A 24,292-nucleotide genomic window follows, 5' to 3' on the forward strand; every position below is an offset into this window, starting at 1 on the left:
GCGGGGGGGGGGGGAGGCTTTCAAGCTTAATAAGTGGACTGTCATGAGTGGACTATTAAGCGACCGGATCGTTGAGTCAGTGTGAAACATTTAGGCTTGTTTTGTGAACTGGATCAACTGATTCAAAAGAATGTTTCCTCTAATATCACTATCATTACACAGATCTATGCCAGATTTTTTTATGAAAAACACTTCAGTTTGGTCCTGTTCCGCTCACAAAGCTTTTGCATGACTTCAGAACACTTGGTTGCATGAATCATATGAACTAAATTTCTGATAAGTGAATGGTGCTTTTTTCTGCTATTTCGGAGCTTGATAACCCCAGTTGTCATTCACTTTAATCAAATTTATAAAAAAGTGTATTTGTCAAAAATTCACCTTTGTTTAATTTAAGAAACAAATTCATAAAGGTTTGGAATGACATAAGGACAAGTAAATAATTATATAATTTTCATTTTTGAGTGAATCCCTTTAACTTCAATATCCAAATGGCTTTTCTGAGGTACATCACTACAATCAGTTCACCAAACTTCTTTCATTACACAGAGCTAGTAATCAGCTTATAAAATACACCTTCAAGTGCTGAAGCTTCAGTGCTTGTGCTGATGAATTACGCAGCCAAACTCATGCATGAATTTTAACCACATGGTTGAACTTTAGCTGATGGAAGACTAAAATCTCTTTTTAGTTTTTTCTTTTCATACTGAGCTACTGCACAAATCAAATTTATTGCATTTTAATATTTGCTGATCCACAGATCATCAAACACCCGCAACAGGGCCCTAAGAGAGATAATACAAGGGCCCTTTAAAACCCCTTTTGAGTCAAATGTTATTAGTTTCATTGTTGAGCTGTATTTTGTTTGCCGATCTTGGCGATTGTGTCTGACCAAGTTAGATTTGAGGGTCAGGTTCTCAAAGTGCAGGGCTAAAGAATAAGATCCTTTGTGTATTGTGTGTAGTGTGTGTAAGTAGTTTAAGTGATCTCTATATGCGTGTAGGAGATTTTAGTGCTTTTAGACTCGGTGCGCTGAGCCTGCGATTAAGAGGATAAATTTTGGGTGATGTCAGAGAGTTATAATGGCATCCACAATTCTGCAGCGTAGATTATCTACAACATAATGGAGGGTAATCTCACATGTATGAAATGGGAGAAAGAAAATGAATGGAAAAAGAAAAGAGATGTCTTTGGAGGTCTTGTCATTAATTTTGAGTCTATCCTAGTTTGTGAAAAGGAGCTATGAAAGCATCCTTCATTGTATTCCATGAATGTGTTATTGCTTGGTTCTCGGTTATGTTTAATCAAAGGGTTAGTTCACCCAAAAATTAAAATTCTGTCATCATTTACACCTTAAGTGACAAATAATGACATACGAAACCCATAAAAGAGTGACAAACAATCACAAATGAAACCCATAACCAACAGAATAAGCACAAAAATTACCCAAAAATATATTATTATTATTATGGATAATGGATAATGGTCAGACAATTGCAGACTTGGTTCTGAGACATTGTTCTGAGAATTACAGATTTTTGTATCTTCAGCAAATCCGAACAAATCTCTGAAGAGGGAGTCTTTTCTCAGGAGATTTAAGCAAAAATCAATTTTATTAATTTGCTCTCCATTTAATTTCATTGCTGTCTAGAAGAATATTTGAAATTATAAAGAGATCGCATTTGTACTTATTATGTTGGTTATGGGTTTCATTTGTTATTGTTTGTCACTCATTTATGGGTTTTGTATGTGATTATTTGTCACTTGTTTGTGCTTATTCTGTTAATTTTTCTCAATTCTCAATTCAAGACCTGTTTGTTCAACTTTATAGTTGCATTGACAGAACGGTTCTCTGCAGGATTGTGCTTTCAGCAGTTTGATGTCATTTGTATTAGAGACTGCCAAGTCAGAGAGGATTTTAGTTTTACGTGCTGTCTAATTCTGTGTGAGATGCAAGTCTTTTTTCCTCTCTGACGTACATGCTGCAGGCCTGAGACGCCCTTCTGTGAGCTGCTGTTGTTACAAGGCTAATGGGAATGTCTCACCATTCTTTTTTCATTGTTTCGAAAGCACAAAAAAATGATCAAGTTAAGTTATGCACAGTAGCAACAATGGCCTGCAGTGTTAGCATGCGTTAGATCAACTGTAAAACAGGGAGCATATGGGGGCTGCTTGCCTCCACATGACACTCCTCTGGAGAGGATGGACACTAGCAACTTATAACTGAGATGATGGGCAGCATCTGCAAAGATCTAAATTAAAATAAATGCATTGCCACAAACACATGATGTGTAAGAGCTCCATTTCTCACGAGGCTCTGGCCTGTGTCACATTCCCTCGCTCTCTCACCAATAATTTCCTGTTGCTGTCCTCTATCTGATCTCATAAAAATGTTTAAAAGCCCCAATATATGTATATACTGTATATATATATATATATATATATATATATATACAGTATTTAAAACATGATCCTATCCACCCTGTCTGGGTGTCATTATGGATAGCAACTATCTTTTGAAGCTCATGTCAATAATATTACGCGTACTGTGTATTTTCACCTGCGTAACATTAATCGCCTTCATGCCTCTCTCACAATGAATAATATTGCAATTCTTAGTCATGCACTGGTTACCTCACGTATCGACTATTGTAATGCTCTCCTTACTGGTCTTCCTTCTAAACTTCTCTATAAACTCCAATTGGTTCAGAACTCAGCAGCTCGTGTTCTTTCTAGGACTTCATCAATAGAGCACATTTCTCCAGTTCTCCAACGTTTACACTGGCTCCCAGTAAAGTATCGCATTGATTTTAAAATTTTGCTTCTCACATTGAAGGCACTTCACAACCTTGCTCCACCGTATCTTACTGACCTTCTCCACATCTATACTCCTCCTTGCACTCTCAGATCTTCACACTCGATCTCTCTTGTGTCGCCGCGTATACGTTTAAGCACCATGGGAGCAAGAACTTTTAGTTTTGCGGCCCCTCGCCTATGGAACTCTCTTCCCCCCAATATACGGAACAGTGACAGCCTTCATACTTTTAAATCTCGTCTTAAGACTTATCTTTTTACCCAGGCTTTCTTATGACTTGCTCTTATTAATTGCTCTTGTAAGCCTTTATTGTATTCATGATGTATGCAATTGTGCTGTTGAATTTTGTAATGCTGGCAGGACTTGTTTATTTATCGTTACTGTTTTTACTATTTGCTTGCTGTTAGGTGACCTTGGGTGTTTAGAAAGGCGCCACTAAATAAAATGAATTATTATTATTATCCATACAGACCCGTGACACCAGTTGTGAAGCATTGTTTTAGAGGGCGGTGAGCTGCTCTGGGCCTCGTGGCCATGAGAAGAGAAATACTGCCTTCTGCTAGTCTGATAGCAGCATCTTCTAAAGTTAGATTTGATTTAATTTGTGCTGAGCTGAGGATGATCGTGGATAGGATGGAGAGAGAGAGTGACTAGAGAATCACATGAAGGGGATCATTAATTAAGGACTGGCCTGATTTCACAATGGAGATAATGCCTCTGACATCCGTACAGTAAGTCCATCAGTATGTCTTTCTACCTCTGAGCTCCATTGAAAAATTTTTTTTGCCACATGTTTGTCCAACAAAGTTTTTGTAAAGTTCATTTTGTTTACTAGATTGATTTTCTCATCTAGATACAGTGGCCACAAATACAGTAGTACACTTTAGCCACTTTTAAAAATGGCTGAATTTCATTACTTCAACATGACTTTTATGAGCCAATTTTTTTTTTTTTTGCTAAATGGTCCCAAGATGATTGTTAATAAATGTATGAAGTAACTGCCCCTCAAGTGAACAGTGTTGGATAACCAGAATGTTTCCAAAGACTTTCTATCTTCATTTTGAACACTCAACTATTGTTTTATCTTTTGAAATATAACCTGAAACCTGTTTCACTTGAAGTTTGTTTTCTTTTCTAAAAATAGTTTCAGTTGTGTCAAATTGTTTGGATATTTTGTTATACATGCAATGACATTCACTTAAACACACATGTGACTGAAGTGTTTAAATTGGGACATTTTTGTCTGATTATTTTGTCTTTATATTAAGTAAAAAATGTCATTGTTTTTTTTTTTAATGCTATTTGGCTGAGGCTGAAACATCGGTAACCGTGCAAGCTCTTTATCATTCCTTTTAAAATTTAGTCACAATGTCTTTTTAGACCAGTTAACTAGATTTGCTCATTTCTGCTGATCCCTGGAGACATTTCCATTTCCAAATCCACTCGCTGGCTTAAAGCTTTATTGGAATAGACTGCCAGTTCTGTCTGGCAGGTTGGCATGAATCATAGATAACTATGAAACAAAAAAAAAGTTCCTCCGAACATCTTGGGAAAAAAAGTCTTCTATTCACTTTTCTCTAAGCACTCTGAGCACAGTCACTACAGTCCATCCCAAATGTGCTGGTTCATTTGTGTGCATAGCTCAAAAATGCCAAAAATTGCCATTGATTTATTTCTAGTATATTTAAATTATTTATACCAGTCAATTTGATATACAGAAAAAGATCATTACTGTTACTTATCCGCCTGTTATAAAATATGATATATGATATGATTATTCAGCATCTTCAGTGAGCTGAAGCTATTTATTTATTTATTTATTGACATTTGATTGCAGATTTGGCATTGATTACTATATGTGTCAATGACTGTTATTAGGCTATTAGAGTAGTTAGATTGGATTGGATGGTCTAGGAAGATTAGCTTTCAACGTCAATGCAAACTAATTCATATGTATGAGCTTAGTCTTTTTTTTAGATTGTTGTTCTAAAGGATGTGTTACTTTTGATAATTGATCAAACAAGGTTGTTACATTTTAAATAGATCAAATATTTTAGTGTATAGGTGTAACAGTGATTCCTATAATTGTTGTGATTTGCTTCTCAGAAGGAAGTAATGAAAGATCAGTGGGCAGGCTGAGCAGGCTCTGCTCGAATCTCCAAATAGAGTTGAAGTGTTGAAGGCCGATTAGAGTTGACACGGCTGGTTTAAACTGGACGTATCGCTCTAATAATAATACCAATCAAACGAACAACAGACCTGTTAAGCTGACATAATAAGAAGTCTGTCTTGCACCACGATTCTGTCTATCACTCCCTCACATCCTCACATACTTTTCCAACAAGCACATATTGATCACAGACGTACATTACAACGTATTTAATTAAGATTTTGTCCCACGACAAGAGCCAAACTAAAGAATGCCTCTGCATGCTGATCACCTAGGCGTTACTTCACTTTAGCTAAAGTCCTGTCTCACCTGTATGAACTATTCTGAATTTTTTGTTAGGTTAACGTGGCACAAAACTGTGCACAAAGAGATTCACAAACACAATTCACCAAAAAATCACAGTATGAAAAATAGTAAATAGAAAACATTACAAAAAGCAAACAGATCAAAACAGTATTATATTGCAAATTTGACTTTACAAAACCATTAAAATAGATATGAGAACATGTGATAAAACTATTTAACATATATTTTAACACTTTCTAATTTTATTTAATATTTTTCTGTACTGTATAATAATAATAATTTTGACTTTTTAACAATTATGTTATTTTATGTTTGTGCTTTTGGAAATGTATCTTTACTATCCTTAATTAGGCTAATTATTTAACATTTAAGGCTCATTTTCAGCACAGGGAATGCAAATGTTGCAGGTGTAATTGTTTAGTTTTTCATAAAAAAATCATAAAACTGGGTGTAGTTTTATCCACATGATGTGGTTAAGATGTGTGTGTGGCGAAGTTCATGAATGTTTAAAATTGTGTGCAAAACAATCCCAGACCCTGTTCCAGCCCTGTTATAGGGTACAACGGGGCTAAAGGCGCCTTTGATATTATTTTCATCTAAACCACTAGATGGCACAAAAACGTGGCGTAGCACTTTCCAAAACATTTGCTTTTCAAGATGCAGGTGTATATTTGTCTGATCTTTGACGCGATCGCAATTCTGTGCTTACTTGATCTAATATTTTATGCTTTTTAAAATGTTGTAGATTTAAGTATCAAATGAGAATCGCTAAAATGAATGCATATATTTCGAGACAAAGGTCTTCTTTATGATTTTCAGTTTTGTTTAAGATAATTAAAGCAACAGTTTTTAAATAACGAAAGAATATGTAAAAGTATGGTATTTGGGGTAAAAGGCTGTTGGGTTTTATTTTTCAAAATAAGCAGAAAATAGTACTAACTTTGCTAAAGTGATTTTTTTGAACAAGTATTAACTTAGACATTATTTTAAAAACATTATTTTAGCTGAAGTATTTGTATCAATACCATGTGCCTTTTACCCCATGCTTGTGAGCCTTTTACCCCGTGTGTGGGGTAAAAGGCCCCTCTTGCCACCTCATACATTTATAAGATTTTTAAACAAAATAAACAACTTGAATGATTTATTTTCACACAAAATCTGTTGCTCCATTAATGTTCAATACAACGTATATATTTTTTCTGCAATTATACGTTAGGCGCAGTGAATAGCACATTTTTTCTTAAGATGGGCCTTTAGCCCCATTGTACCCTATTCTACATGAATCAGTTATTAACATGAATTGTACCATTTTCATGTTAATAACTGGTTTTCACCAAACACATTGGCGGGTGTTAATTTCAAACCCTGATTACGATGTTGCACTAGGTTTTGGAACAGTGTTGATGAGTAAGTAAGATTCTGCTCAGGCTTGTCTGACTGAAAGAGAGCAGATCCAGGCTCAGATCAGCTCCGTTTTATACTGAACTTCTGCCAGTGAAAGAAAGAAAAAGTGCAAGATGGAGAGAAAGTTAATTCTGCAGGAATGCAACATCTCCTCCACAATTCACTCTGTTCCCTGAGAAAGGAAAGACTCCAGAGCAAAGGATCTTAATGCTTAAATACACAATTAGACTTCATGTTACAGACATGCACGCACCTCCCAGAGCACACACAGCAAGCAGTCTAGTGCTGCCCTGCTGGAGTTTCTCACTTTTTATTGACATGGAACCTGCTGCAGCACTCGGGGCTGGATGTTTCCAGGGATTTTGGAGGACTTTGTAGATTTGCAGCCTTCAGACAATATTTTGCTTTGTGACTTTTGAAGTTTTGGTTTTACTTTTTTCAAAATGGCTAAAAGTCTAAATGCACAGCTCAACCCACAGCAAGTGACAGTTTCTCACTGGAAAAGACCTGATGCAGTAAGTATGTGAAATCTGCAGTCTGAACAAAAATATTGGATAAATGCTGGGAGCATTAAATATCTGATTTTTTAGCAGAATTTGATTTGAGTACACATCAGAAAAAAATAGATTTTTTAATAGTTAATTCTGTGCAGCAAAACATTGCTAAAACCAACAGCAATTAATAATAAAAAAATCTGCTTATAATAAAAGAATATCATGAGTGTGAAGAGAGCAGGGTATAAGTTCTGTCATCTCAGAATATATTTCATGCTTACCTGATACATTGTCATGTTCTTACAGCGAAATATCAAAGGCTTTCCTTTTCCTTGCACAGCAATTTTTGAATGCAAGCAAGAAAAGAGAATATGGATTTTCTCCCATCACTGACAGAGCTGCTCTCAGTGCAGACTGACATGCACTATCATGTTGCTGCAGATTAATCTTTTCAAGCTAATCACAGTCCGTCATGTTCAATTACCTTTAGTTTTATCTCAAGATCAAATGATTTTGCCTTCAAAATGGTCCTTGCAATTTTTTTTTTTTTTTTTTGCAGTACAGGTTACTGTCATATTTTTCTGTATTTCATATTTTCATTATATTTACAGTATTTCTGTAATCCAATAGGTGTTCATCTGTGTATGTTTGTTTAGGGAGGATATTCTTACTTTGAACCATAAAGTGCATATGGTTCAGAGTTGAATAGTATCATTAAATTACTTTACGATCTGGTGTTTTGGTAAGTCATTTGGCTGAAGAGGCTCTTGGTAATGTGTTTGTGTTACAGGACTGACTTGTCTGACCTCGTGTCAGTGTTTTTTATCTGATGTGATTCAGTTTCCCTGAAGTTTGTTTTCGTGGCAGCAGTATAAGGATTGTTTGTCGATGGTGCAGGACTCACACAATGTGTTTAAACAATGTGCTACAGTACACAAAGTATTTGTTCAAGACTGAGAAATTCATCCAGTCTTCATTCTTCACACATCGAAGATAATTGTTTCCACTCTCGTTCACGTTGTCTTTTGGGTGTGTGGGAATAAATCAAATGAATAGTGAGAAGATTTAAGAAACAAAACAAATGTATTTGAGATTTAGTTAAATATTACACTTGATCCTCAGAGTTTTAAAAAATTGCCTCATGTTGTGAACGCTGTGTCATATTTCTAATTGGCATATGAATGCATGGGAATGCATGGGAAATGATTGCAAAGTACTTCAGCAGCCAATTATTACAATTATAATTTTAAGTGAAGTGACATGTGGCCAAGTATGGTGACCCATACTTGGAATTAGTGCTCTGCATTTAACCCATCCAAAGTGCACACACACAGCAATGAACACACACACACCGTGAACACACATCCGGAGCAGTGGGCAGCCATTTTTGCCGCGGCGCCCGGGGAGCAGTTGTGGGTTCGGTGCCTTGCTCAAGGGCACCTCAGTCGTGGTATTGAAGGTGGAAGAGAGCGCTGTACATTCACTCCCCCCACCTACAATCCCTGCCGGTACGAGACTCGAATTGCCTTCAAAATGGTCCTTGCAATTTTTTTTTTTTTTTTTTGCAGTACAGGTTACTGTCATATTTTTCTGTATTTCATATTTTCATTATATTTACAGTATTTCTGTAATCCAATAGGTGTTCATCTGTGTATGTTTGTTTAGGGAGGATATTCTTACTTTGAACCATAAAGTGCATATGGTTCAGAGTTGAATAGTATCATTAAATTACTTTACGATCTGGTGTTTTGGTAAGTCATTTGGCTGAAGAGGCTCTTGGTAATGTGTTTGTGTTACAGGACTGACTTGTCTGACCTCGTGTCAGTGTTTTTTATCTGATGTGATTCAGTTTCCCTGAAGTTTGTTTTCGTGGCAGCAGTATAAGGATTGTTTGTCGATGGTGCAGGACTCACACAATGTGTTTAAACAATGTGCTACAGTACACAAAGTATTTGTTCAAGACTGAGAAATTCATCCAGTCTTCATTCTTCACACATCGAAGATAATTGTTTCCACTCTCGTTCACGTTGTCTTTTGGGTGTGTGGGAATAAATCAAATGAATAGTGAGAAGATTTAAGAAACAAAACAAATGTATTTGAGATTTAGTTAAATATTACACTTGATCCTCAGAGTTTTAAAAAATTGCCTCATGTTGTGAACGCTGTGTCATATTTCTAATTGGCATATGAATGCATGGGAATGCATGGGAAATGATTGCAAAGTACTTCAGCAGCCAATTATTACAATTATAATTTTAAGTGAAGTGACATGTGGCCAAGTATGGTGACCCATACTTGGAATTAGTGCTCTGCATTTAACCCATCCAAAGTGCACACACACAGCAATGAACACACACACACCGTGAACACACATCCGGAGCAGTGGGCAGCCATTTTTGCCGCGGCGCCCGGGGAGCAGTTGTGGGTTCGGTGCCTTGCTCAAGGGCACCTCAGTCGTGGTATTGAAGGTGGAAGAGAGCGCTGTACATTCACTCCCCCCACCTACAATCCCTGCCGGTACGAGACTCGAACCCGCAACCTTTGGGTTACGAGTCCGACTCTCTAACCATTAGGCCATGACTTTCCTGACTTCCACAACTTTAGCCCATTGTAACCAACTTGATCGCTACAAAGACAGTCAGCTACAAGCATTTTATCCAAATATGAGTGCCATTGATTGAGTTATGTATCTCTATGCTTTTTCTCCATCCTTTAAAAATGACATGCTGCCATCGGGCTAGAGAGGAAATGCCAGGTCCACCGAATCCTCAATGTAGGGCCAAAACTAACATTGCCACCAGCCAGTATTGAGTGTATTTGGCATTATTAACTCATGGCTGAATCCAAAAACACTATTATGCCCCTAAAAAAGGTTGTGCTGATTTATAGTATACAGTTGTAATTGCAGTGTAAATGCATTTATGCCACTTCTGAGCAGCATTAAATTGTGGGAAGACGTCTAAATGCCAGTTCAGAAGCGCTACTGTGCCACCTTTGCAGTGTAAATTTGGCATAATGTTAACAGTTGTAAATTGTAATACAATTTTAAAGTTTTTGCTGAAGTTAGCTGAGTTAAGGCTGCTCTGTGCCATTTGTGAGAAACATTAAAGTAGCAGTCTGTGTAAAGACACCTATTGCCACTTCAGAAGCGCTTCTGTGCTACCTTTGCAGGGTAAATTTGCTGTAAGTTGGTTAATAAAATGCAGTGTGCTGTAAGTAACAGAATGGATGCAGTCTGAATACTTTAAAGGCCTGATTCCTGATGAAGTCTGAGTGATAGATGGGATATATTCAGTAGTTAGCTGCAGTTAGATGTATGCTGCACTGCAGCGTGTCGTCTGTGTTGTTGGCCATACCCCTCTCATATCATGGGAATGTAATCGGGTCAACTCTAAACTCATCTCACCTCATTTCATCTCATCTCCTCTCCTTTCTTCCAGACAACTGATTTATTTGAAATGATTGAGAAAATGCAGGTAATGTGTTTCTTTTACTTTTCTCCTTTTTCCTTCCCTCTGCCTTTCATCTTTAATCTAGATATTTTCCATTAACCCCTGAATCAGCTGTCCTAACTGGCTACATAGTTGCACTTGCATGTTTTTTGTTGTAGCCGAAAGTCATCACTGTAAATAATGAGGACATATATTCACTATAAACTACAAGAATGACCCCAGGGTCAGTCACTTACCAAACAAGTGCTGCACTGACACTATAATGTATCTTACATTCATGTACATACAGTGGGTACGGAAAGTATTCAGACCCCCTTAAATTGTTGTTTTGTGATGTAGAATGTTGTTGCAAACAGTTTATAGAATTCATTGTTTATATGAATATGAAAACATTTTTTTTTAACTATGTCTATCTGGTTACATTGTAGTTTCTTTTCTTTCTTTTTTTTTGCAGTTATTGTAAATTAAACCTAATTTATATTGTCTTCATTTGTAATTTGGATTTATTTATTTTAAATAAAATGTAGTGTTAAATGTAAAATATAAAAATTTTTCTGACACAAGTCAAATTTTGTTTACAAGAATAACTACAGTTGTACATATATGTGCATATTTATTGTTGTGCCCTGATTATCATAGTCATGCAGTTGCCAAATTTACAACAAGAACACGATTGAACTATGAAGGGAACAAATTCTTCTGGTGTCTCTGGTGCTGAAATACAAGAAGATCCTGTTGTCGGGTACACAGAGACATATTGATCTTAGTCATTTGATATTACTGCTGTTATCTCTAACTTAGGATGGACAGATGTCTATGCAGAAACTATAATAAGTGCACTAAATGCACCATAATGCTTCAGAGAACAGCATGACATTGAAATTGGATCTGATTTAAAGTTGGGTTGCAGCTGGAGGACATTATAGAGTAAATGAGAAGCTTAGCTAGATGTACATGATGTTTTAAATAACAAACGTGTTGGTATGTATATCTCAGTTGGTCTGCCATAAAGATCCTTTGGTGGAATCCATCATCAGATAGATCATAACATTCAATCCCCAAAGCATCTCAGTGCAGCATTTCGAATCTACAGCAGCTATCAGTACTGTAGAATCTGATGAGACTAGCTCATACAGTATTTTCATATTCATATCTGAACTGTATAGGGCTTCACTCTTTTGAGTCACTGAGATTGTTTCTTTTTTTAATGTTCAGCACTATAAGTTAAATAAGTGGACAAATGGTTTTATATTTGCAACTTTAAGATGTTATATTTTGTATAATAACTAAATAAGCTTGTAAATATTTGAACGTCTTCTCCCTGCACACTCACAATCACGCTTTGATCTTGTGTGTGTTCCACTGTCTGCCATATTCTTAAAACCTGATTAAAGAGAATAAAAAAGAGTTCATTGTCTAAGACAGATCTGAAGGCTTTTTCTCTCTTTCAGCTTGTCTCCCTAAAAGAATGTGCTCTTTTCTAATATTGTTTAAATGCATGTGAACTTTCTTTTAATAAAATGTTGTGGTCTTTCATTATCATTTTATGAATGTCCCATTATGCTGTTTAACTTTTTTCCCCCTGGCTATTGTCTGTTTTCCTTGCACTGACCTTTTTTATGAATTACTTAATATTTTGTTGTAAATCTTACTTTTAATGTGAAATAATTTCTTAAAATTCATTGTTTTTTTTTTTTTTAGAATACACCCTCTTTAAAAAAATAATGACATTAATTAGTATATTTTTATATTTGCTAAGATTGAGTTGATTTGCTCACTGTGGGCAATATAATCCTCATTTTTATAGAAATGAAGAATACTTGCAATAAAACATTTTTTTATTATTGTATTAATTTAAACACTGTCCAGCACTGTTTTTGAACATTTACGGTAGCCTCTGAATTATCGGTGCTTAGTGAATAAGACCAAATATAATGTGTAAAAGTGAATTTCTAATATTTATCCATCATGTGTCTTTCTCAAGATATATAATTTTAAAGAAATTTCCAGAATTCCTGTCGTTTATAAAAATTAGATTTTCTTGCATATGCGTTTCATGAAGTTTTTTTTTAAAGGCATGAAAATATAATCATATAATTCCTCTTCCTTAGTAGATCTAACCTAAGTGTTGTTTTTGCACATTTGGGCTGACAGATTCTCTCTTTTTATCTTCCAGAGCAACAGAATGGACGAGCAACGATGCACTCTTCCTCCTCCTCTCAAAGTATGTTCACCTCACCGACTCTCTTTTGTCCCTGTACACATGCACGCTCACAAAAATACAAAACACGTATTGTCTGAGGGCCACAGGCTGCTGTTTTTATCTGCAGGTAGACAGCTTCAAATAGAAGAGCTAGTTATCAGTCAAGCTGGTGCGTCTACTTTTCAAAGGCATCCCTAGCCCACTTTCACTTGCACTAATGGAACTGTAATCAAATAAGATAAACTGGTGCTGAGCAATATTCTCTGGCCTAAAGCCATACTGCCTGTATAGAATCCAACTGATCACACTGAGTACAGATAGTGGGTTAGTTCTCTTAAATAAACCAGCAGATGAGCAAGCAGTGTTTTTTGCTCCTTGGGTCATTGGAGTTTAAAAGGGTCTGTTGCAACCAAATAAGTCTACTGCATTTTTAATGTTTTGAATGTCATCTCCTTACAGACCGAGGAAGACTACATCCCTTACCCCAGCGTCCATGAGGTACACCAGTTCAGAAAAAAAGAGCTGACAGAAAAATTTTTGCTCTCGATATCTCAGAGGAATTTATTGTGCGCTTGCACAACTGACCGCCACCATAATTGTTTTTATTCGTTGTCTCTGTCAGGTTCTTGGCAGAAAGAGTCCATTTCCCTTAATTCTGCTGCCCCAGTTTGGAGGTTATTGGATTGAAGGGACCAGTCATGAGCTGAGCAATGGAACCGATCTGGACCAGCTTCTGTCTCCCAATTCACGCTTCAAACTGGAGTGTAACACCACCGCTAAGATCTACAGGAAGCATTTTCTGGGCAAAGTAAGGATTTGCTTAAAGTAATAGCTCACCCAAAAATGATTGTGTCATCATTTTCTCACCATGTCGTTCCAAACCTGTATGACTTTCTTTCTTCTGTGAAACACAAAATGTGAATTTATTGACAAAAAAAGGCAAAAAAAAACTCTAAGTAAAATTGTCATAAAAGTGGTCCATACTACTCATGGACTGTATCGCTCAATGCACTATATGTTTTGTGCACTAAATGTATGCATTATTAAGGGCTTTCCACATTTGAAATAGTTAACCCTGGGTAAAAGGAATCCAGGATTATCTTGTTTCACGTTTCACAGCAGGGTTTAGAACGACGATAACCCGGAGTTACGTGCAGTGTAAAAAGCCATAATGTCTTTTAAAGTCAATAGCTTTCTGAGAAGAACAGCCCAAAATGTAAGTCATTATTAACTGTACATCTGCTTTAGCACTCCTTGACACATTCTTGTAAGTTTAAAAAGTAGAAATCTCAAATTCATGAACAAGCTATTCTTTTGAGTCAGAACTTTTCAGTCAATCCATTAATCCAGTTCACAAAACTGGTCTGAATGATTCATTCACAAACCGGACTGTTTGGGTTCTCAAATTCAACTTAATGACTCAGCGTTTTGCCCACAACAGTCCACTAGCGGTAAACATTATCAGTGAACGATATGTCTTCAGAAGTCTAAATATAGAACATGAGCCCCCACAAATGAAGTCGAAAATGCATAAAAAAAAGCTGAACATTCAGAATGAAATCACCTTCAGCCCATACATTTGAATAAGTTTCAATAATGTGATTGTTAACAAATGTAACCTAATTACATAGGCCAATGTGACACTGCAGCAGCCAAACATAATGAAGATTTATTAGGCTTTAGCTTCAATGGGCTTAATTTATTCACATCTAATATCCATTATAAATTAGACTAATGTGAATAAAGAAGTGGTCAGTTAGCCCTTAGATCTGTGGGGGAGTGTTGGTACTGAAAACCTGAAAGTGTGAAGATGAATGTGCACTCACAGCTTCGCCTTCTGCTCCTTCATTAGGAACACTTTAATTACTATACAGTGGACAGTGCCCTGGGCCACCTGGTGTTCTCCATGAAATATGATGTTATTGGGGACCAAGAGCATCTCCGCCTCATGCTCAGGTGTGACCTTCTCTCTTCTAATACTGCTTTTTGTTCCCCATCCATTCTAGATTGCTTCTCCCGCTGTCATGTCTTATTTACTTTTCTCGAAATCACTTACTTGTCTCCTGGCCTCGTGTCCTGCCAAACGTCTCTATCATGTAGATGAGGGCGGCTAATGAAGGGCTTAGTGTCTGGCACAATTTCATTACTTTTTTTTGAGCTTTGGCTTTTATTGTGGACATTAAACGGAGCGCACTGATATCTATTCCTTGACAACAACTGTGAATGTTTCCTGGGACCCACAATAAAACCACTTTTCTCACAGATTAAACAGGCCAAATGTACACACCACCCTCATTTCCGCATTAGGCACCAGATGGACAATATAGGGCAATGTGAGTGGGTGGAGGGAAGACAGCAGGATGTTCCTGTTATCAAATCCATGTGACACATTTAATGATGCCACAATGACACTGAACTAAAGACTGTTAATAAGTGTTACTGTTGTAGGTCTGGGCCGTGTTGTGCTTAAATTCCACTACAAACGTTTTTTGTTGTTGCTGTTTTTGAGCCGCCAGGGATGAGGATTTGTATATTTTTCGATGCATTACTGAAGCAAAGCAAAACTAAGCTTTGGGAAGTTTGATCGGCGGTCTTTATAAAGGCCGATCTCATAAACCGATCTCAAGCTGACGATGCACCTGCTGTGAGAGGTTTAGCATGACATGCAGCGGCACCGTCTCAATATCTGTCTGGCGCGGGTAAAATAATTATAATGCTGAAGGTGATGTACAATTCATATTTCTTTATTAAATAACTTACAAAGAAATTTGAAAACTTTCTGTGAGACGTGATTTCACAAACAGCGTGAGTGAATCACCGTACGCTCTCTCTTTCCCTCTCTAAATGCGCAAATGGCTTCAAATCACCACATCGCGTCTGCTCTATAAGCGAGCTGCACCGTTGACAGGAATTGTCACTTGCACAATCGAGGCAGTGTCACATCGTCACTAAAGTTTATAATTTGCATTTCCTTTTAAGTCTTGCCAGTGTTTAAACCATTCATCACTCGCGCGCTCACCTAGAGACGGTGCGCTCATGCACACTCAAAGTGCACATACATAAGGCCGCCTCACATACAGCTCACGAAATCAGGATTGTGCTGAGTGTAAGCTATTGTGCAACAATTGCCCCATTGTAAAAAAAAAAAAATGCACTGCATTATCAAAGATTTAGGTGAGATAATTATATATTTTTGAAAAAAATGTCAAAAAAATGCCCCCCCCCTCTCCACCACCAACTGTTAAATAATAAACATATATTACCAAACCATGAACTATGACTTTTGCCTCAATAAACTCCTAATTTGCTGCTTATTAATAGTTAGTAAGGTAGCTTAATTACTAATTTGGTAAGGTGGTTGTTAAGTTTAGGTATTGGATAGGATTAGGGATATAGAATATGGTCATGCAGAATGTGTGCTTTATACTAAAAAACAGCCAATATGTTAATAATAGGCATGCTAATAAGCAACTAGTAAATAGTGAGAATTGGTCCCTGTACTAAAGTGTTACCGAGGCATTTATCCTGAAACAGACACTTTGGCTAAACCTGCTCTGGAAGTTTGAAACACTGATCAGCCATCAGACACTCTCCGTATGAAAGAGCGGCGATTCACACTTTTCTATTTCAACCACCACGATGAAGCTACTGAACTGCCCCAGACCCCAACACCCTCCGACTGGACTGAATGCAGTCACACTGCTGGATAGCCTAATATTTGTTGCTCAGTGTAAAATAGACATGCTCTATCCAAAAGGAAAAAAAGAGTGTAGCATAACGTTTAAACCAGTGTGTTTTAGAACTGCAGAGTACACACAAATCTCTTTTTATCAATTTGTATATTTTGTATATTTCTTAATTTAAAAAAAATAATCTAGACAAATCCAGAATTTCCCTTTTACAGTAGCGTGTTTGCGCACGCAAGAGAAACGCGCTCTTCATTCATCTCACATCATGCAGTGGCATCATGCAGATAATTTTTGTGTGTTTATTATAGTCCATAGAAGCCGTGTTTAAACGCTAATCTTATATACTTTTTATTCATAATGAACACGACTGCCATATGATTGCGCTGCTTTTTGATGTGGAATACAGCAGAACTGACTTTTGATAATAGCACCGTTTACTTTTCAACCTCACATAAAAATTATTAATATAATAATAAAAACTTTTCGCTGTAATAATAACTACAACTTTTTAAAAGTCACAGATGATTTCGGCTGATCTGCAAAATAATTTTCACAAAAGGCTAACATGTAAATGGATATGTAGGCCTAATACATATCTCATTAAATGAAAAAATTCTTAAGTTGAATTGTGTTGTCTAATTCATGTTTTATTTTTTTTACATTTTGGACAGATTCCCCCAATCTGTATGAAACACATAAATGACATAGCCTTCAAATCATATTTTGTATTCCTATTTTACATCAAATCACACAGGGAATATGACTCTATATGAAAACCTGCAATAATTAATGCATTTAACTTCCGATGCAGAATTGAAAATGTGTAAGCCAATTCACAGATATGCGGGGAAAAAATATATCAACTATATCAAGAATTTTATTTTATTAATTCATTCCTGTGGTTTAAAGTGAATAGGATAAAAAAAAGTCAACTAATAAATGAGTAAAAGGTATGTATTATGCATATTATTATTATTTAAAACATGGTTTAATTATTATTTAAACACGTTTTAATTAATACAAAGGAACAAATTTTAAAAAGTGATCAACAATTTCTTAATTCGTGGACATTATAATTTTTGACATGCATGAGCAGGGCTCTGTACTGTACGGCAATAGATGTGTCAAAAAAGGACAGATAATGAATAAGTACTATGCGTGACCTGCTGAAATGCATCAGCGAATTATTAAAAGTAAGTTTCATACCTTTCATGGTGTCAAAATATATGCTAGAACTAAGCCTCTATCACTCATAATCTTCCTATATTAACAATAATCCACCTTGGCATGATGCACACCTCTTTAAATGTAATCTAAACATTCAAAGTTAATACTGGCTGATACTGTACAGTAAAAAGTAAGCACACTTCAAGCACTGCCGTCACTGTAATATTTCATAGAATGAGTGGCCAAATAGCTGGAATATTACACATTTATATGATGAATAATTTGAGATTAAATGTTATAATGGTTTACTAACCTATTATTGTAATATCACCACAGTTTTATTTCATTATTTTTTATCTGTTTACAAGTGAAAATGTCACAATTCCAGCTTTATTGAGCAATGCTGTCAACCATCCCTTTGCTCCACCTCGTGGTGAGTTTGTGAGCAAGTTTCATATGTGACTGGGTTATATTTAACGCTGTGGCCTTGCAGCGGCAGTACACGCGGCTTTAATAGGCATTTTAGTTGACTACCTACTGTATATATATGTATATGTATATGTGTGTATATATATATATATATATAATACATACACACACACACACACACACACCTTGATTATATACTTTTTGCAGCAGTATTTAGCTTCAATCTTATGTCTACTAATGTCTTTCCTTTTTTGACAGAACTAAAATGAAAACATATCACGACGTGATTCCAATATCTTGTCTGACCGAATTCCCCAACATTGTCCAGATGGCCAAGGTGAGAGTAAATCATGTGAGGAGGGGGTGAATGGGGTCAGCACTATTGTTTTCAGGCCCTCCAATTTATCACACTTCTCTCCGAGTAACATGGCTGATTGTCTCACTCTCCCATGAGCCTGTTCTGTCCTGCCTGGACAGACGACCGTAGTGTTGCATCACTTTTGCGAGATCAAATGTGAATGAGGAACGAATCAATAAGTGCTTTTTCTTTTCATTATTATCAGCTCGTCTGTGAAGAGGTGAACGTGGACCGATTTTTCCCTGTGCTTTACCCAAAGGTACGCAACCCTACACAACACAAATTCAATCAGTCTTTTTGTATGCTCCACCTGCGCCAAAGTGATACGCTTAACTCAATAACACATAATTGTGAATCATTTGTCCTGGTTAATTAAAGCGTGGCACTGGGAAATATGCTAGTTTCTGCGAAAGTATTGTTCTGTGTCTCTCAAGGGTTTGCAGTGCTGACAAAGCCAGGCGCGTAGCCATCATTTCAGAAGTGAGGGGGAGAGAAATGTCAAATGTAATACCTTTTTTTTATTATTTATTTATTTATTTTTTGCTTATTTTTCTCTTATTTCTTACTTTTAATTGGCTAAGAAATCAAATACACTGCTGGACAATATCATATTTTTCTTATATTTTCCTAATGACAATTTTGTGATTTGTTTATATACTAAAAACACTTTTTTCCATTTTTATCACTAAATAAGGCAGATACATTTTTATTTCAATTAGCACTGCATTATTCATATTCTTTATTTATTACCTGGAGATAACTTGAAAAACACACATAGACCATATATTGTCGCACTCATGTGTTTAATGTCTTCACATTTCAGCAGTCAAAACGTTTCTGCTTTTTATTCAGCTTATACAGCGATAGCTGGATGTCTTTTTCCATATTAGGGATTTCCTGGCACGTCATAAGTTATTACTTCTATGAGTCCGTCTTGGACTATGAGAGAGCACCCTACGGCTTTGAGTATGGATGAAACATACACTGCATGAGAGTGTTTAGCGCTCTATAATGTTCATATCGCCTAATTCTGGATTTGAATAAAATATCAGAACATGCACAGACTATCCTCTCTCTTTGAATTTAAATCTAGATTTATTCACACCAGCCTTTGAAAACCTCTATGTGACTTGCCCGAAAAAAAGTGCGGGGGACCCCACATGTTCTAGTATTCCTTAAAGGACATTCATCATTCTATTGAAAACATCTACTCTCCCACAGGCCTCCAGGCTCATCGTCACTTTTGACGAACATGTCATAAGCAACAACTTCAAGTTTGGAGTCATTTATCAGAAGTTTGGACAGGTGAGTCGCATGGGAAGCCGTATCTCTGTTAGCGTCTACAGAATCGGTGCTGTAACTCACAATCATAATTCATCTTTATTTAGAACAACACCTTCGATCTTTTGAATCAAACAGCTAACAAAGTAGTCCTTCCTCCTCTTGACCTCACAATGGCTCCTCTGCTTAGACAACAATCAAGCCATTGTCTTCATTTGTCTTTTATTAAAATCATGAGGCTTTTGTTCCCAGAGGAGAGCTTTGATTGCATTAAGACAGATCCTTGACCTTTAAGGCTGCAGAGAGTAGGCAGAGAGTGAGAGGTGTCTGAGAGGACAGTTGCCAGAAACGCCCTTAACGTATTAGCATGACAGCGGAGGCTGCGAGATGTGCTTGAACAGCCTCTTCATCTCACAGATTGGTGTGTTTACACACTCAACCTTTCCAATGTGGGCAGCAAGAACACTGAGGCCTTTAATGGGACATGCTCATGTTTATAACGCACCTTATGGATCAGTCCTCAAAACTTCCGCTTGCCCTCCTTGACTCTAAATGGGAGACTATGTTTATTCAGGCGAACAATTTGCATATTCATCAAGCTAATTGACTCATGATGAGCCATTTATGTTTGCTAATTTTAAAGTTTGCTTTTGTCTTCATCAAGATGTTCTTGCTTTTGTGTGTGTGGGTTCATTTCATTTGGGGTTTGTTTAATGTCGGGCTTTGAGCTGTAACATAATGTGTCGTCATTATGTGTTCTTGTTTTTGTGATTTGTGATTTTTGAAAGGCTGAATTACTTTATCTCATTCAGTAATTGAAGTAATGATAATGCATGAAGCTTCTTTGTTGAGATGACCTTCTATTGTACCTGATGGGTTACTGTGTCTACTGCCAAGGGCACCATACAAATGTTTGTATGAAACTTATAAGCATTTGATGTGTTTTTATCTGTGTAGACCTCAGAGGAGGAGTTGTTTGGGAATAACGAGGGATGAAATGTTTCACAGCATTAATTAATTAAAATAGAAGCTTTGGATGTTGGAGTTTTTATTTGTGCACTTCTGAGGAGAGATTTCATTAAGAATGAACTACACTTTCTTATAGTGCTGTTTATTTTCACACACTGTCTGTGTTGTTTGAAACTTCAAATCACACAAAAATTTTTTAAATGTACATTGCATGTATTTATGCTTAAAACTTCTAAAATCATCTGATTAAACTAGACTAAACCAGTGTTGTTATTAACTAAAACTATTAAAAAAGATTCAGTTTATTTAAATAAAGATGAAATAAAATAACATGAAATATGAATATTAGATAGAAAACTTAAAAAACATACACATACATTTTAAATATTGCCCTGGCAAGTAACCGAAATAAAATGTTGAAGCACTAAAATTACTCAGACTAAAACTGAAATAGAAATATTAAAGGTAAAGAGAAATATTTATAGAAAAACTAAAACTAATAAACATGACAAAAGCACATACATTTACTAAAACTTAATATACAAATAAAATGAAAGCTTAAAAAATTAATAAATACTAATAAAATATACTAATAGTATGTAATTGTATATAAATAATAATAAAATAAAACCGTACAGAACAAGGAGAGCCACTTAAAAATAAAGGAATTTAATTTATTTATATCATTTTTTACATTTCTTAAATAAAAATGTAAATAAATAACTTTTAAATGTATTTATTTTAAATAAATACAGTGGGTACGGAAAGTATTCAGACCCCCTTAAATTTTTCACTCTTTGTTATATTGCAGCCATTTGCTAAAATCATTTAAGTTAATTTTTTTTCCTCATTAATGTACACACAGCACCCCATTTGAAGGGGGTCTGAATACTTTCCGTACCCACTGTATGTGTTTGTTTAGTTAATGTTAATAATTTTTTCAAATTTTCAAATTGACAAATAAATAGACATTTAAAACCAATAGGTTTTCTTTATATTTCTTTTTATCCTTTTGCATTTTTTTAATTAAATCAATAATTTATTCCTTAATTTTAGTGAGAGACTGAATAATTTATTACTGAATAATAAAACACAGTGTGGTGAAATATCATTGTGCTAAAACATTTAGCTATTTTTTCCCTGAATGTTCTTACAGTATGTAACCTTTAGAAAGATATCTATATCATAAAGATTTGCTACAAAGCTTGGATTAATTGTCTCTGTGAAGTTTAATGCTAACAATGCCCTTCATGTTTGACTGCAAAACACTTGAATATTCTGTTTTCTACTAGGTTTCGTGGAGGATTGGACGTGACACATGGACAGACAGGCTCTGAATCTGTGTACCACAATTTCCACAACAAGGAGATCATGTTCCACGTGTCAACTAAGCTGCCTTACACAGAGGGCGATACACAGCAGGTACTCGCAATTAGGGATGCACCGATACCATTTTTTCAGAACCGATCCGATACCAAAAATATAGTATGGGAGCCTTGGTGCATCCCTACTATCAATGCTGTGGGTTCAATGAGAGGGTTACTCATAGCACATTTCCCTGCTTCTAGATCCTTTAATCAATACAACTGTGGTAATCTTTAGTGGAACAAAATATAATCAGTTGTCCCTGATTATCCGTCTTTGTAGATACTGATCTGATGCGAAATAAAAAAACAAGCCACATAGGTATAAGCCATCTGGTTTGACAGGAGGGGAGAAATCCATTCCTTAGCACTGGGGCAGATGCTGTTTCCTGCAGCCACACACTGCTGATGTGCTGGCAGATGATTGTTGACTGACAAAGTGACCTTTATTCTGCACCTTCACTGGCAGCGCTGCACCCTCTGAGGAAGAGTGTTTTTTAGAGCTCACTCCTCAGGGAATCTTCTACATTTAGAGCACATGAAGCGTGCACCTCTCTCTCTCTCTCACTGTCATATGTGCACACACTGCAGTGATTGGAGGTTGACAGCAGATCGGGTTGGTGAACTGATGTCAATGTTTAAATGAGCGGCAGCAACCTCTGTGTTTGCCCTTGACAGCCATCTGTTGAGACATGTTGTGAAAAACAACTTCAGCACATGGTATCACTGACGTATAAATTAAATCCCAAAATGAATGGAATTTATCATCAGATCTCAGCCAGAAGAGCATTTAATGACACTCATCGCAACTTTGGGTTCGTATATGTTTGGACATGGCTCATTACCATATTGATTGTATAAAATGGCTTAATAAAAATATTAAAGATGCAACTTTTCATTAAAACAGTATTTTTTAAAGCTAATTTATTATGTGCTATTATTCTTTAGAAGTATACACTACTGTTCAAAAGTTTGGGGTCAGTATGATTTTTTTTTTAATGAAATTAATACTTTTAGTCATCAGATACACATTAAATTGACCAAAAGTGACAGTAAAGACATTTATAATGTTGCAAAAGATTTCTATTTCAAATAAATGCTGTTCTTTTGAGCTTTCTATTCATCAAAGAATCATGAAAAAGTATTAGAATGATTTTTGAAGGATCATGTGACACTGAAGTCTGGAGTAATGGCTGCTGTAAATTCAGCTTTGCCATCACAGGAATAAATTACATTTTAAAATGCATTAAAATAGAAAATATTTATTTTAATCATATATTCAAATATTAAAATGAAATATTTTTTTATTTATTTGTATTTTTTATCAAATAAATGCAGCCTTAGTGAGCATAAGAGACTTGTTTCAAAAACATTCAAATATTCTTATAGACCCCAAATATTTTAACTGTATGTAGGTTAGTTACACATTAATAGTTGGCTTTTTATGAAACTAATGTGAACAAGGGTTTTGCATCATACCTTACTATATTTTGTATTTTAGTAGACTGCAACACTGTTTTGACCAATCAGCGTCCAGCCAGGACCCACTTTTTTATTATTCTTTGACTTGAAAGCTGCTAATACATTTTAAATTATGCCAAAGAAATCTCACTTTAACAGCTGTTTGGTATTTGAGTTTGCGTACATGTTGAAAGTGCAAGTGTTACATAAGGAGATTTTAAATGAAGGATTATAAAAGTAAACTCTCTTGTTTTGTTATCACAGCTACAAAGGAAGAGGCATATAGGAAATGACATCGTGGCCATCCTGTTTCAAGAGGAGAATACTCCATTTGTGCCAGACATGATTGCCTCCAACTTCCTGCATGCCTATGTAGTGGTGCAAGTTGAAAATGCCTGTTCTGACAACGTACTGTACAAGGTACATTATCACAGTATTACTGCAATCTAGCGCTTCTGTAACACTTCTCTGTGAGTCAGTAAATGATACACGTATTTGTCATTCTCTAGGTTTCAGTAACAGCGAGAGATGACGTCCCCTTCTTCGGACCACCCCTCCCTAACCCAGCCATTTTTAAGAAAGTGAGTTGCTGAATCTAAATAAATGGAAGTGGAGTATTTATGCTTTGCACTAGTGACATCATGATCATGGGTTTAGTTCTTAAGGAATGCAATGATGAAATAAATACAGTAAATAATCTTTGAATGGCATTTGAGGAGGGGGGGGGGGGGGG

The 24,292-nt window shown here is 36.0% G+C and overlaps 1 protein-coding gene across 1 annotated transcript in view; it reads left to right on the top strand.

Annotated features, from left to right (window-relative positions):
* rap1gapa (RAP1 GTPase activating protein a) overlaps positions 1 to 24,292 on the top strand; it is a 60,114-nt gene that overhangs the window by 18,818 nt on the left and 17,004 nt on the right. The window contains exons 3-14 of the mRNA XM_016484820.1: positions 10,627 to 10,662; positions 12,815 to 12,862; positions 13,301 to 13,339; positions 13,464 to 13,649; positions 14,694 to 14,797; positions 18,385 to 18,463; positions 18,690 to 18,743; positions 19,706 to 19,789; positions 20,723 to 20,760; positions 22,027 to 22,156; positions 23,824 to 23,979; positions 24,069 to 24,140. Of these exons, the coding sequence (XP_016340306.1) occupies positions 10,627 to 10,662; positions 12,815 to 12,862; positions 13,301 to 13,339; positions 13,464 to 13,649; positions 14,694 to 14,797; positions 18,385 to 18,463; positions 18,690 to 18,743; positions 19,706 to 19,789; positions 20,723 to 20,760; positions 22,027 to 22,156; positions 23,824 to 23,979; positions 24,069 to 24,140 (1,026 nt within the window). The remainder of the gene's footprint in view (positions 1 to 10,626; positions 10,663 to 12,814; positions 12,863 to 13,300; positions 13,340 to 13,463; positions 13,650 to 14,693; positions 14,798 to 18,384; positions 18,464 to 18,689; positions 18,744 to 19,705; positions 19,790 to 20,722; positions 20,761 to 22,026; positions 22,157 to 23,823; positions 23,980 to 24,068; positions 24,141 to 24,292) is intronic.

This window comes from Sinocyclocheilus anshuiensis, unplaced genomic scaffold, assembly GCF_001515605.1.
Source record: "Sinocyclocheilus anshuiensis isolate Anshui unplaced genomic scaffold, SAMN03320099.WGS_v1.1 scaffold1114, whole genome shotgun sequence".
NCBI lineage: Eukaryota > Metazoa > Chordata > Actinopteri > Cypriniformes > Cyprinidae > Sinocyclocheilus > Sinocyclocheilus anshuiensis.